Source organism: Sinocyclocheilus rhinocerous, unplaced genomic scaffold (genome assembly GCF_001515625.1).
Source record: "Sinocyclocheilus rhinocerous isolate Xijiao unplaced genomic scaffold, SAMN03320098_v1.1 scaffold936, whole genome shotgun sequence".
Taxonomy (NCBI): domain Eukaryota; kingdom Metazoa; phylum Chordata; class Actinopteri; order Cypriniformes; family Cyprinidae; genus Sinocyclocheilus; species Sinocyclocheilus rhinocerous.
This window is the reverse complement of record NW_015662583.1, coordinates 440,753-460,441: the sequence shown is the minus strand read 5'-3', so window position 1 is coordinate 460,441 and position 19,689 is coordinate 440,753. Positions and strand designations below refer to the sequence as shown.

General features: G+C 36.8%; 2 protein-coding genes across 2 annotated transcripts in view; one reads left to right on the top strand and one right to left on the bottom strand.

Moving 5' to 3' along the window:
• Positions 1–162: 162 nt before the first annotated feature.
• LOC107728105 (interferon regulatory factor 4-like) lies at positions 163–5,351 on the bottom strand. The gene is made up of 8 exons (XM_016538185.1): positions 5,098–5,351; positions 4,468–4,654; positions 3,699–3,784; positions 3,470–3,575; positions 3,274–3,381; positions 1,489–1,683; positions 488–618; positions 163–398 (listed from the first exon to the last, which is right to left on the bottom strand). The coding sequence occupies exons 1-8, from the start codon at positions 5,269–5,271 to the stop codon at positions 225–227; spliced, it is 1,161 nt and encodes a 386-aa protein (XP_016393671.1). The 5' UTR covers positions 5,272–5,351; the 3' UTR covers positions 163–224.
• An 11,179-nt stretch (positions 5,352–16,530) lies between these two features.
• bphl (biphenyl hydrolase like) overlaps positions 16,531–19,689 on the top strand; it is a 7,161-nt gene continuing 4,002 nt past the window's right edge. The window contains exons 1-4 of the mRNA XM_016538184.1: positions 16,531–16,655; positions 16,736–16,836; positions 17,868–18,034; positions 18,836–19,024. Coding sequence (XP_016393670.1) covers positions 16,588–16,655; positions 16,736–16,836; positions 17,868–18,034; positions 18,836–19,024 — 525 coding nt within the window. The 5' untranslated portion in view covers positions 16,531–16,587. The remainder of the gene's footprint in view (positions 16,656–16,735; positions 16,837–17,867; positions 18,035–18,835; positions 19,025–19,689) is intronic.

Genomic DNA, 19,689 nt, shown 5'->3' with positions numbered 1-19,689 from the left:
ATATATATATGTATATAATAAAATATTTCTGAAATTTTTTTTTCCTTTTTTAATTTAAATTCATATTTACTTATTGATTGATAGGTTTTCACACTCTGTATTAATGCATTAAGTTGCTAGATGGCTTGGCAACAGTAAACAGCCTATACATAGATTTCGGGTTATTAATATTATTAACTATATATTAAAGATTGGTGTCTTAATGTCTTGTAACTGTTTTGGGGTCACTCTTGTATGAAGTTGCCGAGCGTTTGGTGTCCGCTGATGACAGGATTATCTTGGTGGGCGGGGTAAACCGGCTCAGGGGTCAGAGGACAAAGTTCATGGGTGCTCCTCATGTAGTTCACACCGCCCTGCTGGAGGAGGAGCAGCAGCTGACGGACGAACAGTGGCTCCACCTGTAGGACAGGAGAAGTGACAGCCGTGTTTAGTCATGTGGAGGCGACTGTTGCGTGTCAGAGCAAATGGAGAGGTCAAAGGTCGTTACCTGGACCGTCAGGGGTCTGTTGTCTGCAGAAGGGTCACAGCACTCAAAAAACAGCTGCACGTGGAAACGCGGAGGAGGACGAGCGTGCAGGAAATAACCCTGGAGCTCTGCAGGAATTAATGCATTATAAACTTAAAGGGTTAGTACACCCAAAAATGAAGATTCTGTCATCATGTACTCACCCTCATGTGGTTCCAAACCCCTAAGACTTTCGTTCATCTTTTGAACACAAATATATTTCTGTCATGACAACTCTCGGAGGGATTGGCATGGTAATGCACATGACAATGTTAATGTATTTGGTCTTGGCGGAATAGATCTGCTACGCTGCTGCTGCTGCAGAGCAAGTACCGAGACTTGTATTTCAGACTGAGTTAGACCTATCGGACTGCGCCATCTAGAGTTTCATGCCAGAACTCTGTATATATTTTTAATGAAACCTGATAGATTTCTGTCCCTCCATTGACAGTCTATGCAATTATCGCCAGTGTTGCCAAGTCCACGGTTTTACCGCAGAATTGGGTTACTTTTTCACTGTTGCCACAAGTTGCTTTTTAGTCTGCAGGTTAAAGCGATCTCCAACCCCTGGAATGCTATTTTGACGGAGGGGACCCCGGACAGAGCAGAAAACTGTGGGGAGAAAATGCGACTGGGCTAGCTTTGATTTTGATTCACAGACCTGGCAACCCAGTCTACCATTTTGACGGTTCAAAAAGTTCATAAAGAGATCGTGAAACAAATCCATATGAATTTAGCGGTTTAGTCCAAATTTTCTGAAGAGACTCAATCGCTTTATATGATGAACAGATTTAATTTAGGCTTTTATTCACATATTTATATTGATCAGAGAACATGAACAGAAGCTCAACCGTTCTTGCTTGACGCTCGAGAAAAACCTCATTGGTTCTTACAGAAGCTTAACATGCTGCGTAACACACAAGGATGAACCTCATTGGGTTCACTGCAAAACAAAATCAGCCCAACTGCTATTCAAAACTAGCCCAATCGTGTTTTTCCGCTCTGTGGAAAGAGCATTCCAGTGGGTGGGTATTGTGGGGGAGACAGCTCCGGGCCACCCGGGCCGCTGAAGGTCCAGTTGTCGTCATGTGGAGCCAGTCGACAGCCCTCGGCGCTCATGACGGTGACATCCGCGACCAGAGTCTCACCGCTGAACACCGTCACCTGCAGACGGGCGTCTGGAACGGGTCAGAGACGCAGGTGAGTTTCTAGACTGTTGCTAGGTGGTTGCCAAAATGTTCTAAGTAGTTACTGGTTCATTTGTAGGTAGTTGCTAGGCTGTTGCTAGGCATTTTTAGGTAGTTGTTAAACTGTTACTAAGATGTTCTACATAGTTGCTGGGGCGTTTGTAGGTAGTTGCTAGGCTGTTGCTAGGCAGTTGCTAAGTTTCCTCTAAATGGTTACTGGGGCATTTGTAGGTCATTGCTAGGCAGTTGCTAAGATGTTCTAAGTATTTACTGGAGCATTTTTAGGTCATTGTTAAACTGTTACTAAGATGTTCTACATAGTTACTGGGGCCTTTGTAGGTAGTAGTTAGGATGTTGCTAGGCAGCTGCTAAGATGCTCTAAGTGGTTACTGGGTTATTTGTAGGTAGTTGCTAGGTGGTTGATAAGATGTTCTAAATAGTTATTGGGTTATTTGTGGGTTGTTGCTTGGCATTTGTAGGCAGTTGCTATGCAGTTGCTAGCTGATTACAATGATTTCTAAGTGGTTGCTGGGACATTTGTGGGTAGTTGCTAGGCAGTTAATAAAATATTCTAAGTATTTACTGGAGCATTTTTAGGTAGTTGTTAAACTGTTACTAAAATGTTCTACATAGTTACTAGGCAGCTGCTAAGATGCTCTAAGTGGTTACTGGGTTATTTGTATTGGGTTATTTGTGGGTAGTTGCTAGGCTTTTTTACATAGTTGCTAAGTTTCCTCTAAGTGCTTACTGGGGCATGTGTAGGTCGTTGCTATGCAGTTGCTAGGTGGTTACAATGATTTTCTAAGTGGTTGCTGGAACATTTGTATGTAGTTGCTAGGCTGTTGCTAGGCAGTTGATAAAATATTTTTAGTAGTTACTGGGTCATTTGTAGGTAGTTGCTAGGCATTTTAGGTTGTTGCTAGGCAGTTGCTAAGTTTCCTCTAAGTGCTTACTGGGGCATTTGTAGGTCGTTGCTACCCTGTTGCTATGTGTTTGCTTTGATGTTTTAAGGGGCTGTTCACACAGAATGCGTTTTTCCATTCCAAAGCACTACTTTTCCATTTTTTTTTCTATATAAACCCGTTAGATGGACGTGTGTCTCAAGTCTTTTGCAGCGTCTCGCACATGAGCGCCACGTTTTTAAGACGGCGTGTCAAGTTAAAAGAATTTCAACTCTGTCATCATCAATGTCAGTTCCAAAACAGTGGACCAATCAGAAGACCCCAGAGCAAGCGTTGCAAGATTTTGTTTACAGTAGCAAATTGGCATGGAAACATGGTTTTATTTGACCGTAACATAGTGGAGGAGGCATTCTGCACTGTGTCTCACGTTATTAGACGCGTTCCAGTGGTTACTGGGGAATTTGTAGGCTGTTGCTAGACTGTTGCTAAGAGGTTGCTAAGAAGTTGGCAACTGAGGCATTGTTAGATGGTTGCAAGGTTGTTCTAAGGTGTTTACTAGGTTTTTGCAAGGCAGTTGCTAAGGTGCTTTGAGTGGTTGCCTGCTGTTGATTGTTGTGTGCTAAGATATTCTAAATGGTTGCCAGGGTGTTGCTAGGGAGTTTATTAATTGTGTGTGTACCTGACAGTGCCATGGCCTCGGCTGATCTCATGCTGGCGTCCAGGGTGAACGGAGAGGGAGGCGAGTCAAACGTGTTACAGCTGTAGAAAGAGCCACTTATCTGGTACCCTACACACACACACACACTTTACTGTAAATGACTCAATATATTTTTTAAATAACTACAGAGAGAGAAAGAGAGAGAGAGAATAAATACCAGCATCCCAGCGTAAGTTCTGGCTGAAGTGGACATCGGACAGTGAGTTCTGCTCACACAGGAAGTCCCTCGAGCTCCTGTCAGCGGCAGACAGGAAGTTACACACCTGTACAGAGAGACGGACACAGAAACAGATCACAACCCTAACTGTTTCATTATCATGGGCAGATATTACTTTAGAGTTTAATTTAGTAGTGAATTGCAATAAGCTTGTTTAAAATAGTGTTACCTGACCCTCCACGGGTTCATATGGAGGATAAAACGGGTAGTTATGGTGACCCAAGCTTGTGGAAACTTTTTCATATGATTTTGGTGCTGAAATGAAGGAGAAATTAATTGCCATTTAAATGTGTTTTAATATATACACACAATATATAAACCTCTTTTGAAATGAGTTGTAATTGAATTAAAATTTGTATTCTTTTTTTTTTGTTCTTTTTGATTATTTATATACACATTTTTATATATTTATAAATTGCATAGAATACATTTTTCATGAATTATTCATTTTTTATTTATGTAAATGAGTATATACATGCAATATCTGCATTATGTCATATTAAATGAATTTCATATTTAAATGTCATATTTATATTTATGTGTATAAATGTGAGTGTGTTCACCTCTTTTGGATCCCTCAGGAATAACGCGGTAAACTTTAAACGGTTCTGATACGTCCAGCTGGCTTCGGCCCACGAGCTCCTCGAAGTCGCTGCTCTTGTTCAAGGCGCACCTGAGCCGGGTTTTCCAGGTGGGAGGATCCGGTTGAGTTGTAATTGAATTAAAATTTGTATTCTTTTTTTTTTGTTCTTTTTGATTATTTATATACACATTTTTATATATTTATAAATTGCATAGAATACATTTTTCATGAATTATTCATTTTTTATTTATGTAAATGAGTATATACATGCAATATCTGCATTATGTCATATTAAATGAATTTCATATTTAAATGTCATATTTATATTTATGTGTATAAATGTGAGTGTGTTCACCTCTTTTGGATCCCTCAGGAATAACGCGGTAAACTTTAAACGGTTCTGATACGTCCAGCTGGCTTCGGCCCACGAGCTCCTCGAAGTCGCTGCTCTTGTTCAAGGCGCACCTGAGCCGGGTTTTCCAGGTGGGAGGATCCGGTTTATCTATTCCCTCGCGATACTTGCCCTTAAACAGAGCCCAGGCCTGTCCAATAAACCAGACATCATTAACAACTCATTAACATAAATTATGCAGAACATATCTCATTTGCATTAACATATGAATATTCAGCAGCCCTAAGAGTGTTTACACACCTGAAAATGTCTGAATGCCAATGCATTATAAAATGAATGGATATAAACTATTAAAAACAACTGGCATTTATTGCAAATAAATAAATCAATGTACAAACACACTTTACAATCAAAACATTTAACATAATATTCATGCATACAGTTTGAAATGATTATAAACACTTAGTGTGACTAATTTAAATTAGCAAAATGTGCTTCATATTTCATTATTTTGTTGCATGCAAATGCAATGTATTATTGTTGTGTATTAATACTGATTATTAATTTTTAAATGCACCTATATTACTATATATATATATTACCTATATTGCAGCTATTATATAACATTCACACCTTGAAGAGCGCGGCGTCCTCGTCTCTGTTGTAGTCCTGCTTCCCTGCGTGTTTCCACGGGATGCGGAAGACGGTCCGCTCTCGATCCTCCCAAACTAAGCCGGGATATTTCCCAGTGTCCACCTGCTCGATCAGCCACTGACGCAACTTCCCGTTCCCGGAGCTTCCCGACATCCTCAGTTTGTCCAAGTCAAAGCGTGGGAATATAGTCTAAACAGCGCAGTAATGCAAATAACGGGAGCTGAGAAGGCGGCTGTGTCTTCAGCAGAGGCTGCTGAGAATTTGGTTTTGATTTCTCATGTAGTTGAGTTTTCAGATGAGATTTTTCATAATTATTTGCCTTTTTATGGGAGGAGCAACAGATGCGAAGCTCAAAGTCATGAAAGTTCACACACATACACACAGACACAGACACACACAGACACACACACACACACACACGCTCTCTCTCACACACACACACGCTCTCTCTCACACACACACACGCTCTCTCTCACACACACACACGCTCTCTCTCACACACACACACGCTCTCTCTCACACACACACACGCTCTCTCTCACACACACACACGCTCTCTCTCACACACACACACGCTCTCTCTCACACACACACACGCTCTCTCTCACACACACACACGCTCTCTCTCACACACACACACGCTCTCTCTCACACACACACACGCTCTCTCTCACACACACACACGCTCTCTCTCACACACACACACGCTCTCTCTCACACACACACACGCTCTCTCTCACACACACACACGCTCTCTCTCACACACACACACGCTCTCTCTCACACACACACACGCTCTCTCTCACACACACACACGCTCTCTCTCACACACACACACGCTCTCTCTCACACACACACACGCTCTCTCTCACACACACACACGCTCTCTCTCACACACACACACGCTCTCTCTCACACACACACACGCTCTCTCTCACACACACACACGCTCTCTCTCACACACACACACGCTCTCTCTCACACACACACACGCTCTCTCTCACACACACACACGCTCTCTCTCACACACACACACGCTCTCTCTCACACACACACACGCTCTCTCTCACACACACACACGCTCTCTCTCACACACACACACGCTCTCTCTCACACACACACACGCTCTCTCTCACACACACACACGCTCTCTCTCACACACACACACGCTCTCTCTCACACACACACACGCTCTCTCTCACACACACACACGCTCTCTCTCACACACACACACGCTCTCTCTCACACACACACACGCTCTCTCTCACACACACACACGCTCTCTCTCACACACACACACGCTCTCTCTCACACACACACACGCTCTCTCTCACACACACACACGCTCTCTCTCACACACACACACGCTCTCTCTCACACACACACACGCTCTCTCTCACACACACACACGCTCTCTCTCACACACACACACGCTCTCTCTCACACACACACACGCTCTCTCTCACACACACACACGCTCTCTCTCACACACACACACGCTCTCTCTCACACACACACACACACACACACACACAGAGAGAGACTTGAGACTTCTATTGTTCACAAATTACTTTTTTAAACTATTCTATAACTATTATACACTGTAAAAAATATTGTTTTTAAGTTACAGATTATTGGAGTACATTTTACAAGAAAATACAAATTTCACATTTAGTTCAATGTGTTACTTGCCATTTGTTTTTAATTATTTGTGAAATTTACAAGCAATTTGAGTGAAAAGTGTTTCTACAACTAATTTCTTTCAGTTTACCCCAAAATTTCTGCGTTATTAAAAGTCAGATAACATTAATTTCCTCTTTTATGTAGCTTTATGCCACTATCAAGATGTTCATTTGAAGGATAAAACAAAAAAGTGAATTTGGTGCTGAAATGATGGAGAAATTAGTAGTAATTTAATTTTAAAAATGTTTATACATTTTTATTGTTTATATACATATATACTTATTTCTATATATTTATGAATAAATATTGATAGATAGATAGATAGATAGATAGATAGGTAGATACTGTGGAGACCATTGAGAGATTTTATTAATATCACAGATGATTATTGCTCAGACTTGACCTGAGAGCATGACAGCAGCAGTTTAAAGCCACAAATTCCCCTCTGTGTTAAATGACGGAGCAGTTTTGGTGGCCGTGTGCACCTGTGAGTGTTACTGCTCCTTATGATATGACTGGACAGGAACACGAGTCCTCTGGGACTGCAATTACTCAGCAACACACGCACACACACACACACACACACACACAATAACAATTGTTTGATCTACTCAAGCAAAAAGGTCAAATAATTTTTTTTTCATTATTATTATTATTTTACAGGGTTTGACACAAATAAACGTCTTTTCCAAACTTTTTAATGTGGTAATCCACAGGTCAAGTTCACTAAGAAACTAATCATCTCAGAAATTCATATACAAGAACTATTTGTGGAAATATAATCCATTAACTATAACAGTAGACTGTTTTTTTTATTTTTTATATTTGGATTATGGATATTTTATTTTAAATTATGGACAATTAATTAATTTATTTATTTTAATGTATTTCTATTTTATTTTAATTAATAAATTTTAATATGGATAATTCATTTTATTTTATATTTTTTATTTTCCATTCTTTCTATCTATCATCTATCTATCTATCTATCTATCTATCTTATTATATTTAATTTTATTTATGACTCAAAATGCAAACTCATTTTCCCAGAAATCTGTTATATTTTGTGGTTGATAGCCGGATATTCAAATGAATCCCGTCGTCTGCAAAATAACCACCTGTTAAACTCATGTTAAATCATCTGTTCAGCACGAAACTCTTACAAAACTGTCAAGTCATGAAATTAAAGTCATCGTGTGAATCTCACATCGGTTTTTTTTTTATTATTGATTGGACCTGAAAATATTTTCATGAGATTGATCTATGAAATGCATATTTCCACAAACATGGTCTGAAGAACGGTATGAAATAATGGTGAAAAATGCTGAAATATTCTGTAATTTTAGATGTAATTATTTGTAAAATATTTGCTTTGTCATTTGAGAGGTGCTTTTTTCCAAAAAGGCAGGCGTATGAGAAATAATAAAACACAATTACTCATACAAGGAGCAGATGTGTGTCTTTCAAGGTACAAATATCAGCTATTAATCAGCATATCATCTATTAATACATCAGTCAGAGAAAGTCTGCCTTACAATATTTAACCCATTTAAGTCTTCATGTTTAAAATGTCTATAATCTCAGTGTTCATACAGTCTGTTTTCTTTTATTTCAGCTATTAAAAACACCATTCAGCTGCATATGGATGGTGAGAAATTATGATTTATTTACACTCACTCAAACCTAAACCTAGTGCACTAGCTTGCTGTCTACTTGCTGAAAGCTCAAACGACTTGCAGTTGATTTCAGTGAAGTTTGATGTTAATGTGATGCTAAGATAAAACCTAACGTATACAGTTAAAGAGTTCATTTGAATTAGATTGAGCTATTTTACTGCTTTTCTGTATTTAAGTATGATTATTATGATGCCTTGAAATGCTTCCTATGTAGGCAGCACACTGTGTTCAGGAACAGTGTTCGTCTCGATCGTTTAGGAAACCGAGAGATTTTGGGTTGCTGGTGAGAAAAGATGAAAGTTATGAAAGATTGTAGACATATGAAACATCCTTCAGATCACACGCAGAGAACAAACATGATATGATCATAAATACGTGAACCAACATCACAACCCTTCACCTGTAGATGCATGAAGAAACACATGAACGTTTGCAGTTTTGTCATACACACACCCATGAGAACGGCTTTGTTTCGATTGGTTATGACACTATATGAAACTGGCATGGTTGGTGAAAATGTATATTTTTGAACATATTTTATTCATTTCACATCTTCAGCCATGCAGGAAAGTTTGTCATTTACCAGCAGCCGTTAGTGCAAGCCTTAAATTAGACTTGAAAACATGCCAAATATTGTTTTCCATTAGATTAAAAAAGGGTAAATCCATCACTTTTAAATATTAAAATTTGTAATAATATAAAATATTTTTAATATTATTTTTTAATTGTATACATTTTATTTTATACACACACACACACACACACGTATATATAATATAAATAATATAGTAGTTTTTATATTTTATTTTATATGTATTTATTTATTTAAGCATTTTTCCTAAAAACATGGCATATCTGCAGAAGCAGGATGATACATTTATCAATCATTTTCACAACAAATTTTAAAAAATATGGTAATTTATGTTGCCTTTATCTGCTAATTCATATAGAAAAGTATATTTCTAGATCTATATACCATGCAACTATTATATCTCATGTTTATGCAGGTATTTCCGGTGTTCAAATATGAATGCAATAGTCAAAAAATATTCATTTTGGCATTAGTTTGTAATTTTCAGAGCCGCATGTTCTGATTTTGACTCACTGATTCTATTATTTTGCTCCGTCAGAACTTCATGGAAACAAAGTAAAAATGTCCTTTCTTCCTTTTCTGCGACTTTCATTCTGACTTTCTCACACACACTCACATCTGTGCAAAACTGCTGTTAGAAAGTTGCAAAACATGAGATAGAAATTCATTGTCTTGTGAGATTTCTCGCACTTTCTTTTCCTCACCTGAAAGCAGGGGAAGTTGGATTTCACTTGTGGGATCTAGTGAAACACACGCCGCTTTCTTCAAGAATCACCTGATAATGAGTTTCACAGCGTTTGTTTTCAGAAAGCGTGAATGTTTTTCCAGCAGTTTTCTGAAGATGACTGCAGTCATTTATGATTGATCTTCAACAGGACGAGGACAATCCAGAGAAGAACAAGTCTCTGTGATCTTCTGGTCTGTAGAAGTGGTTCGGTTCCTCCTGCAATAGTCGTCTGTGGGATTTTTTCACCTGTTTGATCATCCAAACAATGGTGCATTCAGTCGCTTAGTAACTACCAGCACTAACTAGATCAGAAGGAGGAGGAGAAAGACACGAAAATCTTGAAAATCTCGAAAAAAAATAAACTAGCGTTTTTCAAAGAGATGCTATAGAAGAACCATTTTTGGTTCTCCAAAGAACCTTTCAGTGAACAGTTCTTAGAAGAACCATTTTTTTGTTAAAAATAAAGGTTCTTTATTGGCATTGATGGTTCCAAGAAGAACCTTTAACATCCATGGAACCTTTCCATTCTACAAAATTCTTCACAGTGAAAAATTGATTATTAAAAAGAAAGAAAACCATGGTTCTTCTAAGATCTGTTTACTGAAAAGTTCTTTGGGGAACCCAAAATGGTTCTTCCATGGTGACGCTGCGAAAACTACATTTTGGAATCTTTTTTAAGAGTGTGTGAAGAACGTTCTGAAGAACCTTTTATGGAATGTAAAGATTCCATTCTTCCATTCCAATTCTTCAAGGAACCATCAAACACTCTTAAAACGAAAGGTTCTTTTTTTGGAAATGTTGGTTCCATGAAGAACCTTTAACATACATGGATCATTTCCAATCCACAAAAGGTTCTTTATAGTGGAAAATGGTTCTTTAGATTAGAAAAAAAAAATTGTTCTTTTAAGAACTGTTCATTTAGAGGTTCTTTGGGGAACCAAAAATGGCAAAAATGGTTCTTCAATGGCATCACTGCAAAAAATAAAATAAAATAAAAAATAAAATATTTAGCATTTTTCATAGCAATGCCATGGAAGAACCATTTTTGGTTCCCCAAATAACCTTTCAATGAATGGTTCTTAGAAGATCTTTTTTTTTTTTTAGTGTAAAGAATGTTCTGAAGAACCTTTTTCCACTATAAAGAACCTTTTGTAGAATGGAAAGATTCCATGGATGTTAAAGGTTCATCATGGAACCGTAGATGCCACTAAAGAACCTTCATTTGAACTTTTTTAAAGAGTGTATGTGAGTATACTGTATGTATCAGGGTTGGAAATTAATGGGGGCTTGTGGCAAAAATGCCACAAAATGAACAAAAATGCCCCACAAATTTAAGATAAAGGGGCAAAAATTGCCCCAGCACAATTAAACAATCGATTACTGCTGTAGCGTTTAAAAAGAAATGTCCATGGTGACGCTGCGAAAACTACATTTTGGAACCTTTTTTAAGAGTGTGTGAAGAACGTTCTGAAGAACCTTTTATGGAATGTAAAGATTCCATTCTTCCATTCCAATTCTTCAAGGAACCATCAAACACTCTTAAAACGAAAGGTTCTTTTTTTGGAAATGTTGGTTCCATGAAGAACCTTTAACATACATGGATCATTTCCAATCCACAAAAGGTTCTTTATAGTGGAAAATGGTTCTTTAGATTAGTAAAAAATTTTATTTTAAGAACTGTTCATTGAGAGGTTCTTTGGGGAACCAAAAATGGTTCATCTATGGTATCACTGCAAAAAAATACACTTTGGAACCTTTTTTTTTTAGCATTTTTCATAGCGATGCCGTAGAAAAACCATTTTTGCTTCTCAAAAGAACCTTTCAGTGAACAGTTCTTAGTAGAACCATTTTTCTTAGCGCTTAGTAACTACCAGCACTAACTAGATCAGAAGGAGGAGGAGAAAGACACGAAAATCTTGAAAATCTCGAAAAAAAATAAACTAGCGTTTTTCAAAGAGATGCTATAGAAGAACCATTTTTGGTTCTCCAAAGAACCTTTCAGTGAACAGTTCTTAGAAGAACCATTTTTTTGTTAAAAATAAAGGTTCTTTATTGGCATTGATGGTTCCAAGAAGAACCTTTAACATCCATGGAACCTTTCCATTCTACAAAATTCTTCACAGTGAAAAATTGATTATTAAAAAGAAAGAAAACCATGGTTCTTCTAAGATCTGTTTACTGAAAAGTTCTTTGGGGAACCCAAAATGGTTCTTCCATGGTGACGCTGCGAAAACTACATTTTGGAATCTTTTTTAAGAGTGTGTGAAGAACGTTCTGAAGAACCTTTTATGGAATGTAAAGATTCCATTCTTCCATTCCAATTCTTCAAGGAACCATCAAACACTCTTAAAACGAAAGGTTCTTTTTTTGGAAATGTTGGTTCCATGAAGAACCTTTAACATACATGGATCATTTCCAATCCACAAAAGGTTCTTTATAGTGGAAAACATTCTTTAGTTTAGTAAAAATGTTTATTTTAAGAACTGTTCATTGAGAGGTTCTTTGGGGAACCAAAAATGGTTCATCTATGGTATCACTGCAAAAAAATACACTTTGGAACCTGTTTTTTTTTAGCATTTTTCATAGCGATGCCGTAGAAAAACCATTTTTGCTTCTCAAAAGAACCTTTCAGTGAACAGTTCTTAGTAGAATCATTTTTCTTAGTGTGAAGAACCTTTTGTGGAATGTAAAGCTTCCGTGGATGTTAAACGTTCTTCATGGAAACATCAAAGCCAATAAAGACCCTTTAAGAGTGTTTGATGGTTTCATGAAGAACTCGAGAATCTTGAGAAAGTTCTCAAGATTGTCAGAAAAAAGGTTCTTTTAAGAATTGTTCACTGAAAGGTTCTTTGAAGAACCAAAAGTGGTTCTTCTATATCATCTCTATGAAAATCACTACTGTATATTGGAGAGATTTGGTCTTTCTCCAGCCTAATATTCCTCTTCCTTCTAGTGCTGGTACTTACTAAGGGATTCAATGCATCATTTATTAAACAAAAAAAATGGTCCTTCTACGGCATTGCTGTGAAAACCCATTTCGGAGCCATTATTTTTAAGAGTGAAGATCAAAATCTATGAAAATTTTTTCATTTCTGCATGTCCATCATTGATTATGTGATTCATGTATGTTCATAAAACAGTCATATGTGCATTCTGGGACCTAATTTGACCTACACATCACACCTACTGAGCCAAACCACCCCTGCCAGGCCTGTGGCACTGATTTAAGTGCACAAACAGCAGTGTGCACTTGACCAGGTGAACTCTCACTAGTGTGCCATCAGACCTGCTGCAAACCAAGAGATTGCAATGTCAACAGGTTGAGTTGCTAAATTCGTCCGTTTTGCCCGGCAACAGAGCCCTTTGCCCCCCTCTGTCCTCAAATCCAGCAACAGCTGCTGCCATATTCTTTCACACATGCCAAAAAAACACACACAGGCTTTTCTCATTTGAACTGAAAGAAAAACCGGAAAACCAAAAGTTGCTAAAAGAGTTCAACACCTTGTCCCAAAAGCAAGAAACAGTAAATGTCCTAATCAAATATGCTGTGCTAGAGGAAGCTGCAGAAGCTGTGTACCTCGGACAGATGTTCTCAGGGCTGAGTTTGGGGTTTGGCCTTCAATTGGGCCTTTAGAGGCAGATTAAACACAATCAAATCAAATCAAGACTTCATTTAATGAATTCAAGTGCATGCATTGGATGTCAGTTGGAGTTTATAACTCAACATCAGGTTATTAAGTGAAAATTATTTTATGCATTCTCAAAGAAACCACAGCATAATGCACTATACAGAGGCCTTATACTTTAATATGTTTTCTACAGACTACAATGTACTAACCACTTTTCCCTCAAATGATTATCTAAATATCCTAATATATTAAATTGCCATGTATGAAATATATTGTCATATATATCTAGCCTATGTAAATATATGTTTATGAAACATGTTTTTGTACATATGTCATGCACATGTATATCCATCCTAAAACCTGTCCATTTTTATATTATATGAGTAATATATATATAAACACATATTTTTGTATAAACATTGTATTAATAAAGTTGCATAAGTAAGCATAGGCTATATTGTTCACATATGGTTGCAGCATACAATACCATAAAAAATAGGCTAATTAAAAAAAAAATCATAATATAGATATTAACATATACACGTTATAAACTTGTGTAAGTATGTGAAAATTATATATTGACATATATATGGCAATATCACTCTTGATATGAGGCAATATATGACATATATTACATTTACACATGGGATAAATGATTTAAATATGTTTTATTTTGTGTAAACAGTGCAAAACGTGCTGAAAATCTGCGATATACCTGGAAAATAAACAGAACAAAACATTCTCACATTCATGTTTCTTTATTGGCTTCACTGGCTACAGTACAAAGCCAGTTAAATACAGAAGCATCCAACCAGAAGTGCAAATAACAATGTAAGAATATACAAATGTATTATTTTAGCACAAGGTTGTGCATGACAACCAAGAAAAATATTGTTAATTGAGAAATCCTGCATGGCCGGACGAAAAATCTTTTCTGCGTTTCATTTAACTTGTTGTGCTGAAAACCTGTAAATGTTGGATTCAATTAGAAAAGGATGCAAAATAGAAGCATTTCACGAGTGTTCTGCAGCACTTTGGATGCGAAGCTCTTATTACAGGGCTGATGTTGTCGTGTCAGGTTGTTATTCATATTGGAGATTGTGAAAATATCACAAAAATCCCCTTCAATTCCCCATGCACTCGCTGCTATACATGCACTTCTACACACAGATGTAAACATTCCTCTGTCCTGTCCGTGAATGATCACTCTCAGGGGACGCTGAAGGGGCCAGAGGCTCGATCAGGGGCGGCCCCTCAGATCCCAGCACCTGCGGACAGACGTGAGCGTGCATGTTCAGCAGATGATGGTTAATGAAACCCAGCACAGACCAGCGTGACGCTGCGGGCTTGAGCCACTGGGAAGTGAAACCCTCTTATCGACTTTTCCAGAGCTTTAGCTGTGCTTTCACATGCGTGCCTCAAAGAAAGTCTGATTCAAGATGCGCTCCTAATACTGCAAACATAGCAACAGTGAAAAATAAACTATTTGCTATTTTTTTTTTACATTTACAGCCTGATGTACTCACAATGGAAACGTCTGGATCATTCAATTTGCTTTTGTCATCATGTCTTTATAGCCCATGAAACCTGTGGTTAAACATATTTTCCCTGCTAAGATAAATACCTTCAGTCTGTTATTCTAATCAGATTTCATATAAAATTCTTAACCAGAAGAATACAAACATTCACCAGTTAAACTTCTTCCCTCAACTCGGTCTTGTTTTTTGTCTTTTCTTTTACATGTATTGTGAATTTTATCTATCATATACTATATATATATATATATATATATATATACCAAGGGTGTAGGTTTTATTAGTCTCTGGATATTTGTAGGAACATGTCATAGCAACAGATTCATGAGTTCATCCAAATTTCAGCAAAAGCTTATGGATGTGATTGTAATATAAGTCAGACACTGAGGTGAGCTGTTGTTTTAGTCTCTTCTGAGGAAGATTCATTCACTTGTTTTGTACACAGAGACATTCTGGTCAGATTTATTCATGTTCATCAGATCTCATTTTGTAAGTGACTTTTCTTTCTGTTTTAAAGATAAAGATTTCGTTCTGTTTTATAGGAAAATATAACTCAATTAATTTGTGTGTCCTGCTAGCTAAACTGCACGTAAATAAACAAAAATCTGTCTCTAAATCTCTCTTTTCTTTACTCAGAGTTGATCTAGACGAGTACATGCAGCTATACAGAGTTCTGTTAATCCTAAAGCAGTCAAAACTGCATTTCTGTATTCATGTGTCCTCTTAAGGTTAAAAAAAAACATGGTTACATATATAGTAGTTAAACCATGGTAACCACAAATTAACCATGGTTTTGCGACATTAACCATAGTATAACCATGGTATTTGTAGTAAAACTGTGGTTATACAGAAAAAGAAACATGGTTAGTACACTTTTGTTTTAATAAAACCATGGTTAATTTTCTTAAAGGAGACATATTAGCCCCTTTTTACAATATGTAATATAAGTCTCTGGTGTTCCTAGTCGTTTTCTCAGACGCTTGCAGAAAAAGGCTTCCCAAAACAAAGTTACTGGGTTAATCTTTTTCACGTTTCCTTGGTTGGTAGATGCACCGGGGACCTGATTATAGCACTTAAAACCTGGAAAAGTCAGATTTTCATGATATGTCACCTTTAAGGGATTTGTATCTGTGTATTCTTTCTTTCTTTTTTCTTTATTCCTTTTATTTTTTCTTTGTTTTTTTTAACTGTATTACCGAAATGATTTGATGTTTTGTACTGTTTAATAAAAAATAAAAAAAATCAGAAAAAAAATTCGCGATACGTACTCAGAAGTTCCGATCTGAATCAAATGATTCACGATTCGCGATCCGATTGGAGCGCTTCGAAGCAGTGAATCACTATAATAATAGCCTACTGCAATTATAATAGTTTGGTTTTGTTCATTTCAGGTGCTGAAATCAGATTATCTTCTCATCTACTGTTAATAAAATCACAGCGATATTTTATATAAACACAGGAAAAAATATTGGCATTCCCTCTCGGTGTTCGTTGTCCTTTTGTGTGGAATCTGCAGAAGGTGAAATCGAAGATTCATTCTACACACACTCGCATTTTCTCCATAAAGCGTCCGATCTGATTCGGGTGTGTTTACTTCAGTTTCGGGTGTTCGGGTGTTTCTGCTCAAATGGTGAACCTCCTTTACAGTCGAGCTGGACTCTGCATGTCTGGAGTCTACAGAAGACGATTCTACGGGTAAACCGTTAGTTCGCGAGTTCATGGAATGCAGATGAAGTTTTGTTTGTGTTTCTTCATTCTTCTTCTCTCTTGTGCAGTCTGTGTGTCTCGGGTCAGATGTCAGTGAATGGAGTGGATCTGCTCTATCAGCGCACTGGAGGCGGAAAACACACTGTACTGCTGCTGCCTGGAGCTTTAGGTCTGATCTCATGAAGAAAGGAAAACTTGAAATCGCATCATATGACCCCTTTAAAGTCAGCACACATTTGATTGCATTTATGTTTCTAATGATGCTGGAAAATTAATTCATGTACAAAACTGAAAGTTTCAGTCTTATAGAATAATAATAATAATAACAACAGCAACAAAAAAAGTATTATTATTATTATTATTAGATCTATAAATGAGTAAATAATCTGATTCCAGTGCCTGAAATGAACAAAACAAAACAATTAAAATTGCAGTATTTTTATTAGATAGATAGATGGATAGATAGATAGATAGACAGATTTTTTTATATATATTTACTATCTTATTATTTGTTAATATTTTTGATTTTTTTTTTTTTTCGTTTTAGCTTTAAAGTTTTTGTCATTTTTACTTGTTTTTTTTAAATGTCTACTTAGTTAGTATTTATTAATATTTTGTATTAACCTTTATCTTTATATTTTCAATTAATTAAATTTAGTTTAATTTATTTTTAGTTAATTTGTGCTTTCGTCATTTTTTATTTAACTTTAGTCATTTTAGTACTTCAATTTATTTTATTTCAGTTAGTTGCTAAAGCAGCTCTTCAGATTTTCATTAAAGTGTTTTAGATTTATTATCTAATATTTATATTTTATTTTTAAGCTTTATTTCTATTTCTTAAAATATTTAACATCTTTATTTCTTAAAATATTTTTAATCATTTTAGTGGTAACACTTCACAATGCGGTCCCAATAGTTAAGTCACTGCTTTAATAAATATTAAATAACGATGAGCAGTACAATTATTACATTATTTATTAATCTTAGTTAATGTTAGTTTTTAAAATAAATGATTAATAAATGCTTTAGAAGTAGTTTTTATTGTTAACTAATGTTAACAAACAGAAGCTTATTGTAAATTGTAAGTGTTTTATTTGTCATTTTAGTTAACAATACACTAGCGTTTGTCTGGTAGTGTATTCATTAAAGCAGGAATCCGTTAAGGCAGATTAGGTCATTTTCCATTTCCTGTGTTGACAGGAAATGCTCAGACTGATTTTGCTCCTCAGCTGGAGAAGCTGGATAAGCAGCGTTTCACGCTGGTGGCGCTGGACCCGCGTGGTTACGGATGCTCTCGTCCTCCAGACAGAGACTTTCCCCCTGATTTTTTCCACAGAGACGCCAAAGACGCGGTGGATTTAATGCAAGTATGACAGGAAAGAGTTAAATATCAAGCAGTGACAAAATATTGATGTTTAATGATATGTCAAAGCATCAGATAGAGATACTGTGCTGTCAATTAAAGTATGTAGCACTCATTAATTTGTTGAAATATTTTCAAAATGCAGTTCATAATGAATCAAATACACAAATACATGTTTTCAATTTCTGAATTAAAAGTAATTAAAATTTGTGCATATATTTTATTTATTATTAATTTATTATTATTTTATTTTATTTTCAATTATTAAATTATATTTTTATTTTAAATTAATATTTTTAATTTAAATAATTTTAAAAGTAAAAAAAAATGTGGTGGTGTGGCTACCCTGAGATTGTAATGAAGAAAGACAATTAATGAATTTATTTATTTATTTATTCATTCATTTTATATTATTTTATTATTATATTTATATGTTTGTTTATTTTTTAAAAGAGCAGTGAAGCAATAATAATATATAAAAAGATAATAACAATAATAATAATAATCCAGAATGAAATATCATAGTGGCTCAAAAATGTATGAAATGTGTTTTACAAAAGATTTTAAAAATATATTTCTTTCCATCATCTCTGACATCCTCATTTGACCCATAAACCACTATGATACTAAATTGAGTACCATGGCTAGCATAGTATTTATTTATTTATGTATCTATTTATTTATTTAAAATAAAATAAAATAAATTAAATTTATTCAAATGTATTTAAATAGTTAAAGAAATATTTTTTCATGATTATTTTCATTATTACCGTTCCTTTTTGCTGGTTTAAATCCTCTCTGGCAGGCTCTGGGTTTGAGGCGTTTCTCTCTCTTAGGCTGGAGTGACGGCGGCATCACGGCTCTGATCGCGGCTACGTTAAACCCCGCACTCGTTCAGAAGATGGTGGTTTGGGGCTCCAACGCTTACGTCTCTCAAGAAGATGTTCAGATCTATCAGTGTGAGACGGAGCGAGAGAATAGCAGAGCATATGGGGTCTCACTTGGGTGGCCAATCATTTCTGAGTTTAAGAGAAAACGCCAATGAGAATTGGCTAGTGGATTTTGCATGCTGAGCCACTCCCTGTGCCTACGGGTATATAAGGCGAAAGTGCGCATCCACTCATCAGGTTTTTACGCTGAGGACGTGTCCCGGCAACAGCGAATAGTTCAAGGTTGTGGCATAGGGACATAACGTCTCCGTTCCCTCCATCAGGGAACAAGGGTTACATACGTAACCGAGACGTTCCCTATCTGTCGGTCACTACGAGTTATGTCGAACGACATATGGGGTCCATGGAAAACGCCACAACCTGAACACCGTCACAACACTGTGGCGCTGCAATTGTTGACAAGCCATAGCGTGTCACAAAAGCTACGCTAAGGTCGTAACCTTCCCAAAGCCCCAGCGTAAATTCACTGACCTTGGTACCAAAGGGGATACTGTCGGTTGATGTACGAAACAGCCGCAGTGTTGTCCGTGCGGACCAACACGTGCTTGTCCAGCAGCAGAGGCCAGAACTGCCGCAAAGCTAGATGCACGTAGCGCCCCAGCCCGTATTGGAGGCATCTGTCGTGACACTTGTTCTAAGGGCACCCCGGCCCGTAGAAAAGCAAGGTCCGACCAGGGGCTGAATAGGCGGCGACACCTCGGTTTGATGG